This window comes from Cynocephalus volans, chromosome 3 (genome assembly GCF_027409185.1).
Source record: "Cynocephalus volans isolate mCynVol1 chromosome 3, mCynVol1.pri, whole genome shotgun sequence".
NCBI lineage: Eukaryota > Metazoa > Chordata > Mammalia > Dermoptera > Cynocephalidae > Cynocephalus > Cynocephalus volans.
The window spans coordinates 44,403,095-44,419,583 of NC_084462.1; the positions used below are offsets into that span (position 1 = coordinate 44,403,095).

General features: G+C 38.5%; 1 protein-coding gene across 2 annotated transcripts in view; it reads left to right on the top strand.

Moving 5' to 3' along the window:
- TTC23 (tetratricopeptide repeat domain 23) overlaps nucleotides 1-16,489 on the top strand; it is a 98,068-nt gene that overhangs the window by 29,806 nt on the left and 51,773 nt on the right. For both annotated transcript variants that reach the window (XM_063090381.1, XM_063090380.1), the window contains exons 4-6: nucleotides 497-647; nucleotides 840-965; nucleotides 15,052-15,229. In XM_063090381.1, coding sequence (XP_062946451.1) covers nucleotides 497-647; nucleotides 840-965; nucleotides 15,052-15,229 — 455 coding nt within the window. The remainder of the gene's footprint in view (nucleotides 1-496; nucleotides 648-839; nucleotides 966-15,051; nucleotides 15,230-16,489) is intronic.

Below are 16,489 nucleotides of genomic sequence, written 5' to 3' on the forward strand. Positions count from 1 at the left end.
CTTTGTAAGTTTTTATATATATCATCATATTTGTATTATGTTAAAATAACATTATGATTATTGGTGGGTGAGCAGAAGATTCAGAATTTTTAGTATTTCATTAAGACTGTCACAAAGCCAGGATTAAAATTCATGAATATCTTATTTCCTGCCCAGAATGCTATAGTCCTTGTATTCCATTTGTTTTTTTATAATTATTTGTAACATATTTTATTTCTGATATTGGTGAGGTTTCAAAGCTGTTCGATTCCAGCTCATTCTGTTTATTTTATTTCTAAAAAGGCCATTTTGGGAAAAATCCATCTTGAGTACTTGGTATAAAGCACTTCTTTGGTTGTTGTAGTCATGACACTATTTCATGCTGCACAGGTGCATTTCCTTGTGCCTCCTGACAATGTGTGAAGGAGACCTCATTAGATTCCCCGGCCACAGAGAAATATATTTCCGTCCAACTGAGGTAAAAGAGAAACTGAGACCTCTTTTTCTTTGTCCATAGGACTGTCACTGCAAGCAAAACAACATGCAGAAAAAGCCAAAGAAATCCTCTCCAGCTCCATTGGTCCTCCCTATGACGACAATGTGGATGTTTTCAAGTGTTCCATTGAGCTCTTCCATACCATGGGGAGAGCCTTGCTCTCCCTTCAAAAGTATCCTTTTGCGTCTAATCTTTAAACATAGAAATGCTGTTCATATAATGTTTACATTTTAATTCTCAAGGCCAAATAAAAAGCTGATAGATGACTCAGGAAGGGTGATAGAGGAAGTTTGGGAGTCAAGGGGGTCCAGGACCTCGGTCCCAGAATCTAGAACCAAGTGGGAGTTTCCTGAACATAATTCAGATTTAAGGAAGCTTCAGAGAATTTGACAAAAGCAAAGAGACTTTCAAAGGAGCTGCTACAATGTGGAAGGATTATAAAAGAAGAATGGATAGAAATTCAGGCACGGATCAAATTGTCATTGGCACAGTAAGTTTCACGTTTAGGACTTTGTATCCATGATGGCTGGAGGTTCTTTGCCAGTATTCCTACCAGAATTTGTCTTCAGGTAGGAGGAGCTTCTCCATGGGGCTGTGTCCATGGCTTTTCCCAAGGCATTGTCCAGAAGTGAAAGAGGAACACAGTCATGTGAGAGCAGCCCCCTAGACACACATCAGAGACAGTCCTCATATCCACCCTGGGCCTAGAGTTCTGATTGTGATTCTCTTGACTTTCTTTCTGCCTACTTTCCCTCCCCATCCCCTGCCCCTGTGCCCTTCCCTCTCTTCTTTTTCCCTCACTGCTCTAGTCTAAAATGCTTCAGTGGATTGATTTTATGATTAGGGCCTCAAAGGAGAATGATCATGAACATATGTGAATCCATGACAATGAGAGGATCCCCACTCCACGCTCACCAACTAGACCCAGCTGGAAGAGATAGAAGTTAATGGATCTTGAGTCGTTTACACACATATCCCTCCCAACTCTAAGCCAGTCCCCCAGAGTATTGGGTGACAGAGTATGCCCATGCTCCTTGGAAGGATGGTTTGTAGGGGGAAGAGGGTGGAGAAAGGTCTTTTCCAGAAGAGGCAGAGAATCCCTGTTGACCTACATGGCTGCCCTTGGTCAAAGCCAGAAGAATTCAGTTTACCTTCACAGCCAGACTGCATGCATAGGTTGATTCCCAAGAGAACTCAGAGAACCAGTGGAGTAATTTTCAGAAGGGTGTTAGGAAAGGATCCCAAGAGAATACACCCAGTGATTCCATTGGACAGAAAACTGCGAAGGACCAACTTTGACTCATACTTTTAAAGATATTCCTTTTGTGATCACAATTCTCCCATGTAAATTTGTTTTGCTTGGGGTTTTTTTGTTTGTTTGTTTGTTTGTTTGACTGCAAATGAAGAGTTCATCCATCCCTGCAAACTTTTTTAAATTCACTTTTTTCCTTTATCTCTGATCTTCACTCTCATTCACCACCACCCCTGCCCCACACACACACATACTGTAGATATATATCTTAATGATGGTTTATCTTTGAATATGTGTCTCTGAGTAATAGTATTGTTGTACATATTTATTTTATGTTTGTATAAATTTGTAGTATATATCTTATTCTGTTTCTCACTTTTTTCTTCTGAACACTTTTTAATTGTTGCCTGTACTGTAGTTCATTGCTTCTGGCTTCTGCATAGTGCTCCACAGAATGCATCTGCCACATTTTGTTTATCCATTCTCCTAGCAATGGACACTCAGCTTGTCCCCAGCTCTCTGCTACCACAGTGGTGCTGCCTTGAATATCTTCACGCGGCTTCACTTACGTAGCTAAGTGAGACATTTCCTGAGGCTTATACCCCAGGGGTGGGATTGCTTGGTGACAGGGTACAAACTTGGTCCAAGTTCACCAAGCACTGGCTGGTTGCTATACCCATCTGCATTCCTGTTTGCAGGGCAGCTGGGTTCCTATTTCTTCACACCCCCAACAATATTTGGCATTGTTGATCTTTCTAACTGTTGCCTACCTGATGCATGTAGCATGCTAGCTAATTATTTTTAAGTTCTATTTGGATTTCTCTTATTAGACAGTTTTTGAGTACCTCTTCATATGCTTTTTAGCCTTTGGGGATTCCCCTTCTACTAATAGCCTGTTAGAATTCTAACAAGCTATTGATATGAGAAACTTTTGAGGGGGAGTTCCCTGTACTTTTCTTATTGATAACCAAGTTTTTCTTCTCTATTATAAATATTAATGATATTGCAGATATTTTCTTACACCCTTTGTCCACTTACTAATTTTGTCCATAGTATTCCTCATGAAATAGAAATTCTTAATTTTGCTAGAGTCAACTCCATTCATTTTCACTTTATCATTTATGCTTTGGGAGTTTGTTTAGAAAGTCTTTCCCACCCAAATACCAAAGATATTCTCCAAAATTTCCCCCTAAAACCTGCTTTAACTCTACCCCATAAACTTTAACATGTAGCATTATCACTGTCATTAAGTTCTTAGTATTTCATACCTTAGTTTATAAATTACTCTTTAGTCCAAAAATTATTCAAGTGATGTGTGTTCAAGTTTGCAGATATATGGGATTTTTCAAGGTATCCTCCTGTTCATGATTTCCAGTTTTATTGCATTACGGACAGACACATATTTGCATGATATCAACTCTTTGAAATTTACTGAAGTTTTCTTTGGTCAATTTTTGTTCCACATATTCTATAAAAGAATTTGTATTCTTTGTTTGTTGTGTGTAATATTCTAATAAATCTGTATTAGGTTGACTTTATTAATTCTGTTATTCAAATTTATATCTTTGTTTATTTTGCCAATTGCGTATATTTGTTTTTAAAATGGGTGTGTTTAAATCTCTAACTACAATTATTATTGATCAATTTATAGCTCTTCATAGTTTTGCCAGTCATTGTTGTATATATTCTGAAGCTATTTTGTTGGGGGTGTGGATGAAGAGAGTTCAACAGTAGCATATCTTCTTAACCTATTATTTTATTGATCAGGATATCTTGTCCTTTTATGTCCTCTATATCAATATCTGTTGTGCCTAGCTTCTTTTGGTACAAATTTTCCCATGACATGTTTTGTTTGGTCTTTTTTTTTTTTTTTTTTCATTTTTCTTTAAATCTTCATTTGGGTTTAAATTTCCTTTTGTCCTGCCAATTTTATGTTTTTCTTTATCCTTACTTGTTTTCTTTTGGATAAATATTTTTATCATTCCATTTTCCTATCCATTAACTTGCAGGGTATACGTTATTTTATTTTTCTTCTAGTGGTTACTATACAGTTTACCACTTATATCCCTGAATTATTAGAATCTAATTGTAAATTAGTCATTTAAAGATGTCCTGGACAGTGCAAGGACCTTTGAGCATGCCAGCACTCTTTATCCCCTTCTGCCTGGTGCTGTGTTGTCCTATACTTAAATCAACATATATTTTATACCACAGACAAGCACAGAGAGGAAGAAGATATTTGTATACATGTAACTGACAAAGGGCTCATATCTAGAGTCTATAAAGAACCTTTATATATCAATGAAACAAAGATAAACAATTGAATAGAAAAATTGACAAGAGATTTTTTACAAAAAAGGATACCCACATAGCTAGTAAACATATTAAAAATGATCCATCTCATCAGTCATCAGGGAAGTAAAAATTTAAATCGTAAGATACTACTACATTCCTGCTAGAATGGCTAAATTTTTTTTAAAAGACTGATAACATCAAGTGTTGGCAAAGACTCTGATATGCTTACTCATATGGAATGTATTTGGTATTAGTCCTTTAGAAAACTGTTTGGCATTTTCTACTAAATTTGAATATTTGCATACCCTTTAAGCCAGCAGTATCTCTCCTAAATATACACCCCACAGAAATGCATGCATGCATCGTTTGTAATAGCCAAGAACTGGAAACAGCCCAAGTGTTCACCAAAAGTAGAACAGGTGAAATAATGATCTGTTCACAAACATAATGTTTAGTGAAAGAAACAAGACCGCAAAGAATCTTACTGTATGATTCCATTCACATGACAGGAGAAGGAAAAGGGTTGTTAGTAACTAGAAGGGCTTACCAGTCCAGAATTTCTTCCTGCCCAGAATTAGATATTCTATCTTGTACAACAGGAAATATACAAACCAGAGGTCCAAGGTCTGAATTCCTTGCTTCTGTTGAGACCTGACTAATGTATTAGTACTTAATGTTGAGTAGTGTTGCTACAAAACAGAGTAGACTATACCCTGCCAGAATCTGGCACTTCCTCTAAGAGTGCTTTCCAAATTAGCAGTACCAAACTATGCCAGCAGATGGCGAGCCTTGTATGCATCTATGCTCATACCCAACAAGAATTAAAGTTAATGTTCCAGGCTATCCTACAAAGTTATTTTTGAATTTAGCTGAGTTTTTTCAAACTTCGCTACTTCTTTTCATCTTGATTCTTCACCCTGACATCTTCACTGTAAAATACATATTTAAACTTCATGATTTTCATTCAATTACTTTGCTCCATTTCTTCATTGAAATGTGAATATTTTGCCCAAACTAATCTGCTTTAGGAAGTAACAAGGCTTTGGTTTTGTACTTTCTGTAGTTATACTTGAACCACACGCTCTTTCTCTTTTGCCAGGTCTTAGAGGTAGAAGGCCAGGATAATTTCTCAGGCAGCTCTCGTAGCCTTTATGTCCCTCTTAAAAGGATATCTTTTAGTGTATCCTTTTCCTCCTCTGCCTCTCCTTTTATGGTGTCTCTCAGGCCAGGCTGGTGCCCTTCTCCTTGGGCTGACGAATGAGTGCTGCAGGGTGACTCACGCTCTGTGCCTTCCACCCCTGACTGGCCCGGAGCTTCTTCCCTTCAACCTCTCCTCCTCTGTTCCACCCCTGCTTCATTCAACAACGATTTAATAACTTTGGAGAGTGAATCCAAATCATGTGTTCCTGTGAACGCAGTTATATTATTTTAAATCTGGTAAAGAAAGTCATTAGCAAAAAACAGGCAAACTTTTCCCCAGTGTTAAGGATTCTTTTCTTCCTGGCTACTGACAGATAGATCCCCCAAAACAAATAGTTGTCCTTATATATCCAGGCATACCTCACTGCATACACACACACACACACACACACACACACACACACACACACACCCCTTTTAAAATTAGCTTTCGCTGTGGCATGACGATGATGATCTGTTGCGACTGCTGCTCCAAAACATATGACTTTTCCCCAGATTTCTCTGTGACTGTTTGACATGTCATCTTCGGAGTCTTCCACAGCTTGCCTGGCAAGCGCTGTACCTGACATTGCTGTGCGGAACTAACTCAGGCATAAGTAAACACTTTTCTTTCCTCCGAGCATCAACAGGACACCTGCAGGGTATTTCTAAGCAGTGTGAAGTGGTGTAATGAAAACATATGGGCTTTAGAGTCAGAAGACCTGGGTTCAGATCAGTGTTCATTCAGATTTCCAGATGTAGGGATTTGGGCAGGTCCCATGCTGCCTTTAAGCCTCACTCTCTTCTTACATGGGAATGATGGGACATCAGAGGGTTGCTGTGAAGATTAAATAGACACCACATTTAAGCATCTAGGTACATGGTAGACCCTCCAAAACAAAACCAAAAAAAAGGGGGGGAAAGATATTATTATTGTTACTATCTAACTGAACATTACCTTTCTGCAGTTTCATCTCAGAAATGATTTTAAAACATGTACTTACATCACAGATTAAGGTTTTGTACTTCAAGACTGCAATATTTTTTCCTGTATTCTTTTTCCCCTATGACTGGAGAAGGCCAAGCTTTGTTGTCTTTGCTCTCATGGACCATTTGAGCTCAAATCAGATAATTGTATATGCTTATTTTTTTAAGCTTCCTTTTGTTTCTTTCTCTCGCTCTCTTGATACATTACAGTCAGAGATTTGGAAAGTGATTTTTAACACAAAGTTTCCAAAGTGGAAAGGGAATGGGGAAGGTTTCTCCCTCAGCCAGCACTTTGTGGAAAGGAGTAGAAGATGATGGAAAAGTAAAATGGCAAGTGTAACAGTGTATGTATCCACCTGCCATCACCTCGTTAAGATGGCAGTATTCTGCTTAGTTCCATATGCTTCCCCATAAATGCTTTCCAGTGAAATTTTTGATACTTCAGTTGCCTTTGCTTTTAGATCCCATAGTTTTCCCTAAATTGGTCCAGTCAGTGATCTCCAAATCTAACTTTCACTTTGTGGTCTCAGCTTTTTTTTTTTTTTTCCAGTTCTTACTGTCACCTGGAGGTCATTAATGTCTGTCTAAGTTGATCTAAGTTGCATTTTCTCTGCATTTATCTTTTGGGCTTAAAGCCCCTGGCAAATGCTCACGTGTTGAAAGCCCTGCTTCTCCCTTGCTGCTCCCTGGAAATGTCCTGCTGTTCTCCAGCAGAGACGTTCCCCTGTCACTCCTCCCAAGGGGCACCATGTGCCTAGAATGCTTCATGCTTATTTAACAAAGAAGGAGATCCCTTCTTTTTTCTGGCACTCTTCTAAATCCTATATTCCTGTGATTGAAGAAATGCTCTTCACTTATACCAAGTGTGACTTTAAAAAAAAAATCATTTTTTTTAGTGTGGAGAAGCTAAGAAACCACATAGCACAGCTTACTTCATACACTTCATTTACTGTCTATTTCTTGAATCCCCTAAAGCTTTAATATTTTAGAGCACTGCATTTTTGTCTTTCCCTCTCTGACACTGTATCCTTATAATGCATGCTTTCCCTAAACAAATAATAAGGATTTAATGTAATAGTATATATTAGTAGTATTAATATATAATATAACCATGGAGTAATATAGCTATATATAACATATAACAATGTATATATTAGATAAAATGTCTCTGAGCCTTGGATTCCTCATCTGAACACTGGTGTCCAGTGGGGTTGTTGTGAGAATGAAGTAAGATGTTCATGAAAGTGTTTTGCAAAATGAAGCAAGCCTTACAGATTAAATGCCTCTACATGATCATATCTTTTACTCCTCCTCCTCCCAACCTGCATTCTATGTGGAACAGCCCTCAGTTTGTTCTTGTGTTGAAATGGACTCAGTTGTGGTCTCAGTTCTACTACCCTTATAAGATTTTGGAAAGTCCAAATTCCAAATAATTGGCAGAATCAGTCAAACTGACTGAAAATATTGTGCAAGTGAGGTAGGCAATTTCTTATCCAACTCAGCTTTTTAAAAAATTTAGAATAATTTGTTATTAGAGCAATACATATTCATCATTAAAAGTAAAAAAAAAAAAATAGCAAAATACAAATTAAAATATATATAAAATTAGATCCCTCACACCTTGTACGCAAAAGTCACAAGTAGATTAGAGGCCTACATTTAAAAAGTAAAACTTTGATACATTTGAGAGAAAATATAAGGAAAAGTCACCCCATGACTTTGGGTAGGGAAGGATTTCTTAAATAAGATACCAAAGTACAAATCAGAACAGAAAAGATAGAAAATTTGGTTACATTAAAAATAAAGCCTCCTGTGCATCAAAAGTCAGCATTAAAGAAAGTTGAAAGGCAAACTACACATTGGGAATATGTACAATGTATGTAATCAGCAAATACCTTGTTGCCAGAAATATGAAGAATAGTTATAAATTTATAAGAAAAATTCAAACAACTTAATAGAAAATGAGCAAAATATGTGAATAGGTAATTCACAGAACAAATTCCAAATGTCTAGCAAATGTGAAAAGATGTTCAACCTCACTATCAGAGATATGTAATTAAAAAAACATGAGATATAATTTTGCATTCATATGATTGGCAAAGGTATAACAACAAGGATGGGAAGTAACAGGAATTTACACACCCTGCTGGTGGGATCATAAATTGGTGAAAAGCCTCTGGCAAACCCAGTAAGGTCTGAAGATGCAGGTGTTTGTCAAGTAATATACCTCAAAGATAATCTTGCATATGTGTCCATACGCAAGAGACGTGTACAGGTATAAGAATGATCATGCAAATAGTGTTTATAGTAGTGAAAAATTGGAAACAATTCACATGTTCACCCTCATGAGAATGGATAATTAAATTAGGGGAAAGTCAGACAATTAAACACTACATGGAGGTTTAAAATGAAGAGACTAGAGCTACGTGTATCAATTGGTAGTGATATATCTCAAAAATACACATGTAATGGGGATAAAGCAAGCTATAGAAGGAAACATAAAAAATTTTAAAATGTGAACGATAATACATGTTTTTATGGCTATACATTCATATAATAAAGGTACAAAAACATTCAGAGAGATTAAAAACACTAAATTCAACATAATAGTTGCCTGTAATGTGGGGGAAGAAAACAGGACGGGGAAGAATGTGTAACAGGCTGCCATTTATCTGAAATCTATTTTGCAGGCTTAGTAGTATGTACATTAGAATTTGCATAGCAAAATCTATACTTTTACAAGCCTAAACTATTTTATTTAAAAGACAAATAAATACAACACTCTGTTGTTGAGTGTGTACAAAGAATGAAGCACATTCTACCCCTCACCCCTTGAGGTTGCTGTTGCGTGCTGCTACAGGGTCCTGGCACTAACCCAGCCAGAGATGGAGGCTGTCAGGCTAATGCAGTCCACAATGAGTCCTCTGAAGTTCATTGAGAGTACACTATTCACATAAACAGAAAGGAAAAAGAAAATAAAATCACTTTAGTTTCATAATATATTTAATAAAAAAGGAATTGAGAGAGTGCTACATCAAGACATAACTAAATTATAGTCTTCCATCTCCAACTCAAAGCATCAGTCAATTTCAGGTACTCTTGTCTGTTTCCATTTTCTCATATGTAATGTTGGGGATAGCAATATTTTCTCCTTTCCATTTCTATCTACCTGCCAAGGGTGCTTTGAAGATTTATTATATAATGTGCCCATAATATATTTGGTAGCTTTAGGAAACACACTAGATAGATGAAAAGACAGAGAATTTTGAACAACAGAATGTGGCAGTATGTTAATCTGGCAGGTCCGCAACTTAAACCGTGGCATATTTTATTGAATGAAAATATATCGACAGTAATTCTACAGAGCACAAGACACCGTCTCATTTCAGACAAATTTCAGAAGATCTCACAGGTATGGAGACTTGTTTTAACATGAAATAAATAAATGCAATCTCTTCTGGTATTACTAAGGCAACAGAGAGTTTCTTTTTAAAAGCTCTAGAATTTGGCAAGAATATTGAGCACCAGTAAAAAGGAAAGGTTTTGTGGGAATGCTGCAGATGATCAGAATCTGATAAGAAACCAGTCTAGAAAAAGGACTAGTGGGATTTTCTAGAGTAAAACTTAGAAAAGATTTACGTCTGGGTCTCTTTACCACCCGGTATGTACAGGTAAAGGCTTTGCTCTGTTGAGCGCACTGTGAGGTTTCCATTCTGTGTTAGTGAATGTGATCCATGCCATGGTTAGGAATCTGGACACCGGAGTTTGATAGACCAGTCTGTGCTCTGCCACTTCCCCGCTGTGTGACGTTGGAAGTGACATCACTTCTCTCAGCCTCGGTTGCTTCATTTGAAAATGGGAATACTAAGAGTATCCACCTGGTAGGGAGGACTGGGGATGAAATGATGAAGTTTAAAGCATTTAGCAAGAACTGGACACAGAAGGTGGTCAATAATTGGTAGCTAGTGTGGTTTTATTTATTCATATATTTATTTTTATAATTTATTTTATTTATTAAATCAAAATTGATTATACATATTTGGGGGGTTCAACATTGAGATATGTTGATCAAATCAATATTAGTAACATATGTTTTACAAATCGTAATTTTTCTTTATGCCCCTTGTCCAATCCCTCCCCATCCCCCTTTCCCTCCCCCCTCCCCCCTCTAATCACCCTAAATTTCTTCTCTCCCTCTGAAAGAATAAATGGTTACTCTGTTGGTTTGCTGCCCAAATGATCTGTTCAATGCTGAGAGACATGATCAGGTACCCCGATACTGTCATAGAGCAGATGCCTCTTCTGTCACTCTGAAATGGGCTCTGTGGAGAGAGACATCCTCTTCTTTATCTCTGCTAGTGACTCTCCTTGTGTCAATGCACTCCAGTGGCTGGAGGACCATCTGCATGGTGGTTGAGGTGTCCAGCCACCTTTGTGGCAGCCATGGTTATCGTGGTGGCTGTGGTGGGCCACCCACACAGAGGAGATGTTTTTGGCATGCTCCTTGGTGCTGGTGGTGTGCCTGGTTGTGGAGAGTATTCAATCCCCGGCTCCATACCCTGGGTCCCTGGGTGGGTCCTGAGTCGCTGGCATGGTGTGCCTGGTTGTGGGAGGGGGGCGTCTGGTCCCCTTCTCCATGCCCCAGGTCCCCAGGTGGGCCCCGATGTGCTGGCAAGGTGTGCCTGGTTGTGGGATGGGGGTGTGGTCCCTGGCTGCTAACCCCGGGCCCCTGGGCAGGCCCCAAAGCATTGGTGGTGTGCCTGGATGTGGGAATGGGGTCTGGTCCCCGGCTCCAATCCTTGGGTTCCTGGGTGGGGCTCCGAGATGCTAGCAGTGTGAGTGGTTGCAGGTGGGAGTCCCGTCCCTGGCTCCATGCCTCATGTCGCCTGGTGGGCCCGAAGGCTTTGGTGGTGTGCCTGGGCTGGAACTAATTTTTTGTCCTTTGCTTCTAACATGGGGGAACTTCCTGTGTGAACCAGTACTTGAACTGTGTGGTTGAGCTAAATTGCTGCTTTGCTGCTATTTCCCTAGGGAAGGCTTTTTGTGCAGCTCAGGGTTTAATGGTTGACCTTATAGGTATTTCTGGCTCTCCAGATACTCAGAGCACCTGGGTTGTGTAAAAACTCTGATCTGGGCCTGAGTTTTTTCATCTTACCACACCCAATGCAATTCTGCATTCCCAACCAGTCTCCTCTGAGTGGTCCAGTGCTGATTGGGGTGCAGTTCAGCTGTCCTTGCTGTGTCCTAGTGTTCTCCTGGTGGGCCTGTCTCCCCCACCGCCCGTGCTCCAAACACTTCCCATGGGACAGGCCCTGCGCAGGTCCCTTGCGTTGACTCACCAGCCTCTGAATGGCTCCCCTTTTTCAGCTGTTCTGGCTCCTCACTCCTGCGTGGGTCCACGGGAACCCTACCAATGGTCTTGCTTTCCTGGGGGCCTCCAAGTAACTCCATCTAAAGGGTACTGCTGCGACTTCTGCCGGCTCCTGCTCCATGCACTCCAGCATTAAAGTGGCCACAGCCCAAAACACTGAGAGCAGTTTTTTCTTTCTCTTATCGTGGTTTCTCCCACCTTCGTGAGTTCCGTAGGTCTCTCCTCCTCTTCACCTGAGCTCCAGCGGCCCCAGCTTGGCTGATTTTACATTTTTATAGTTGGAAATTCATTGATTTGTGAGAGAGAGTGATGCTGTGGACCGTCTATTCTGCCATTTTGACCAGAACCGGAAAAAAAGATGCTAGTGTGGTTTTCAAAACTCATATATTATATATTTATACAGAGCTATGTTGTTCCATATTTATATTATATTAATACCATTAATATATATTATTTTAGGTCCCACAGTCTTTTGTCAGGATGCTCAGACTACAGCTTGGGTTTTCTCTCCTGCTACAGAACTTGCAACTGGTTGCTGTGTCTCTCATTCTGTATTCCTTTCTATAAAATTTTCTGTGAGAGTCATGTATTTGAAGAATGACTTTTTGATACCTGAAAAGGTGATGTGGCATTAACTTGGAGTGCTATGCTGTGCTTTTGGCTAAGGTAGTTAGTAGGTGACTACAGATTGTCCGTGGTCTCCACCATTACGAACTCCTAAACACTTTTCTTTAGTGTCCTATCTCAGGAAAGGAAGAATTGTTGATATATGAAATAGTGCATGCCTTGCTATTGTTTTCTTTTTTTCTCATTTGTGAGCTTGGTTACTAAGATTTGAATATTGCTTTCTTTTAAAACAGTTGCCCAAATGAAATCATCTTGGTATTTGTGTTTGCTTTATTACTCTTCTGTGACTTTTACAGGCAGCCTTGGAAACAAAAGACCCTTTCTTTACTTCCCTGGCATACTCTGGGTCATTTGTAAATATGAGAAAGAAAAAAGATGAAGATTTTTTCCCCTTTGCTCAGATATCTATGGCATTGTCAGAATTCTCTAGGCTAAATTAGGTGGAAGAAAATCTGAAGTCATTTTGAAAGTATGTGATTTTCTGTAGATTCTAGACCAGAGGTCAGCAGACTTTCTGTAAAGGCCCAGATAGTAAATATTTTAGGCTTTGTAGGCCATATGGTCTCTGTGGCAACTACTCAGTTTTGCCATTGTAGTTCGAAAGCAGCCATAGGTGATATGCAAACAAATGGATGTGGCAGTGTGCCAATAAAACTTTATTTATAAAAAACAAACAGTGAAAAAATTTGGCCCCAGACCATCATTTGTTGACCCCTGTTTTCTGTTACTTAAGCTTTGTCTAGCAGGAATCTAATTCTTTGGCTACATGATTTCTTACCAACCATATGTTTCAGAGCTTCTTTCTATTACCAAAGATCCTAGTGGGTTTTCTCTTCAAAAATAAAGAATGATATTTACAAAGCTAATGATTACCCACTACATTCTAAGCCCATTCAGAGTCAGAAGGGAAGCAAGCCCAGTATTACTAGGCCACCTATTAATCTCTTTCTTTCCAAGGTTAGAGTAGGTGCAAGCTACAACCCTACTTGGTCCAAGAACATGTAGATCCCTGAACCCCTCCTGTGTTTTAAACCTCCTCACAGTTGTAGAAGGTATCCAAGTTCATAAACTGTTCAATCAGCATTTTATTTCATTATGGCCATCCAGACCATAGATCTGAAAAGTGTCTTACTTCTATCACTTAATTCCTTTGGAAAGTAAATATAGGTGTGAAAAATACCCAGTGATTGTGTTGAAAATAAGACCTTTTTGGGGGTTTGTTAGTCACTTTCTCACATTATGTCTCAGTTTACCCATGGACAATTTGGAAATCATAAGACCTTTTTGTATTACAGATTCTGGGATGGAGAGTAAATTAGTCCGTTTTGTATTCCTTATAACAAAATACATGGAACTGGGTAATTATAAAGAAAAATGACATTGATTGCTTACAGTTTCTGAGGCTGAAAAGTCCAAAGTCCATCTGGTGGTGGGACAGTGACCCAGGGGGCTCACATTGCAAGATGGTAGAAGCAGAGAGAGCAGAGAGAGTGCAAAAGGCAGACTCTCCTTTCCTTTTAAAGCCCTCAGAACCACACCCCTGACCACCATTTTTAATACATTCACTACTGCAGGGTCCTACAATCCAATCACCTCTTCAAGGCTTCACCTTTCAATTCCCGTAATAGGATCTCCTACCCTCTTAGCGGTCACAGTGGGGGCTAAGTGTCTAATACATAAAACTTGAGGGACACAATTCAAGCTTCAGGGAGTTTTGCAGGGACATAATTCAATCCACTGCAGAGGGCAATATAGGAGGGACTGCTGTCTTTCATTATGAATTATTTTTTCCATGAAAGAAGTTTCTAATAGTTTTAGCAAATATTTTGGAGAAGATTATTTTTAAATATTTATAGTGTTTGATGAACAATATATGGGGATACATTTTTTATATGAGATACTTATCCTAAGAAGCTGTAAGAATATATTCCCACTGCCACCTTATAACTTTTAAATTAGCATTTTCTAATATAAAAGTAATAAACTTTTGTAGAAGGAAATGCTAGCATTTAGTAACCATCCTTTTGACATTTGTCTCTGCACATGTGTACATGTAGACAAAATTTAAAATTTTCACATGCATGAGATGATATACAAAATATTTCTGTAACCTTCCTTTTTACTGAAGAATATAGAATGGATATACTTCTGGGTCAGTAAATATGGATCAACATTAACCTTAATGGCCACATGGCATTCCACAGTATAGATTAAGTACTTACTGTAACCTCCCCTATTAGTGCATTTTAAGTGCTTTGTACTTTTCCACTATTACAGAGAATGCTGAGGCAAATATTCCCATATGTATCTTCTCACCCTGCTAAAGTATCTCTTCAAGATAAATTCCTAGAAGTAGAATTTGCAGAATTATGTGTGTGTGCATATATACATATGTGTGTGTGTGTATAATTTTGACACAGAAAAATTTATGCCCATGTTATATTCTCCCAAATAGTTTATGAGAGTGCTTCACATCCTCACCAATACTGGAAAATTTCTATAATTTCTCAACATATCAGTTATCAGGATCTCAGCATCCTTTATGTATGCTATTGTTATTTTCTAAAGTATTTTATACTTTTTAAATTAACACCTACGTCATACTTACTATGTGTCAGAGACCTTAACTTACAGATGAAGAAACTGTTGAACAACTTAAAGGTTGTACATCTAGTGAGTGGTGAAGCCATGACCTGAACCTTCCTGGTGATTCCAAGTTCATCCTCTTGGAGGAAAAGCTTAGCTGGTACGGAAAGGAACCTGGATACCAGGGGTCAGAGAGTCAAATCCTTACTATCAGACCACCTATATTTTCAGTATTTTATATTTTAATTGTTTTAAAAATAACTCCTTTGATTTTTTTAGGGTGTATCGAGGTCAGAAGAAATTAAAAGAAGCTTTGCCCCATTATCAAAAGGCTTTGGAATATGTTGAGATCAGTAAAGGTGAAAAATGTCTTGAGTGTGTACCAGTATTGAGGGAATTAGCAGGTGTAGAGCAAGCCCTAAGATTCCACGACGCATCCATCAATCATTTCTTACAGGTAAGCTGCAACACACTGGCCACCAAAGCTGTTCTGTACCCAATGGTTTTCATAGATACAAGTAGCATAGCAACTCTGAAAATGCCTGGCTTTGTCATTTGCCCTAGATAAGTAGAACACTTGAAGTAGATGTTAAAGATTTTCTTATTAGATAGCCAGTGGGTGAGAGCCAGGGACTGGTCCCCTGTTACCAGCCGCACAGGCCACAAACAGCCTGACACTCCCTGAAGGTGTTTCTTCTCATCTTATGTGCATAATTTAAATAAAGTTTCTTTGTCCTTCAGTATTTATTTATTTAGAGCTTATCTTACCAAACCAATTAGGACTGTCTTCTACTACACTCTAAAATTCTGCCTGAAGCCGCTTAGAGTTGCATCTGTTAGCTGCTATTCTGCCCGTCATTATAGGATTCCTTAGTGAGTGTTTCAGTCAGGGTTCTCCAGGATATGTACATATATACCTATACGTACATGCATACATGCTTGTGCATACATACATACATATAGACAGAGAGAGAGAAGGAGATTTATTTTAAGGAATTGGCTCATGTGATTTTAGGGACTGGCAAGGCCTAAATCCACAGGGCAGACTGGCAGGCTGGAAATTTCTATGTTACGGTCTTATGTTCAGGAAGGATTTCTATGTTACAGTCTTATAGCAAGATTCTTTCTTCTTGGGAACCTCAATTTTTTGCTCTTTAGGTCTTCAACTGATTGGATGAGGCCCACTTATAATATTGGGGATAATCTCCTTTACTTAAAGTCCATTTATTATAAATGTTAATCACATCTACAAAATATATTCACAACATCTAGACTAGTGTTTGACCAAATGGCTGGGCTTAGCCAAGTTGACACATAAAATTAACCATCTCAGTTAGTTTGATATCTTTGTATAGTGTCATCTGCTAAAAGCACTTTTTTTTTCCTGAGAATTATTCTCTGTTAAAGTAAAATATAGAGTAGCCCATTCCTGTTGTTTCAGATGAGATATAATGACATGGTACTGAGAGTACCTTATTGATACTTCTTTTTAAATTTGACAATTTCTATTCCCATTCAGTTTGTTAGAGTGCCCCATTCTCTCACTTTATCTGGATTATCTCTTTTCTATTACCACTCTGTGACAGATTATTATTTCCAGTTTATAGATAAGGAAGCCAAGAATTAGAAAGGTTGAATGATATGCCCACGAGTACACAGCCCAGACTCAAAACCAGTTTTTTTTGGAAAGATTATCCCAGCTGATAATAAAAAACCT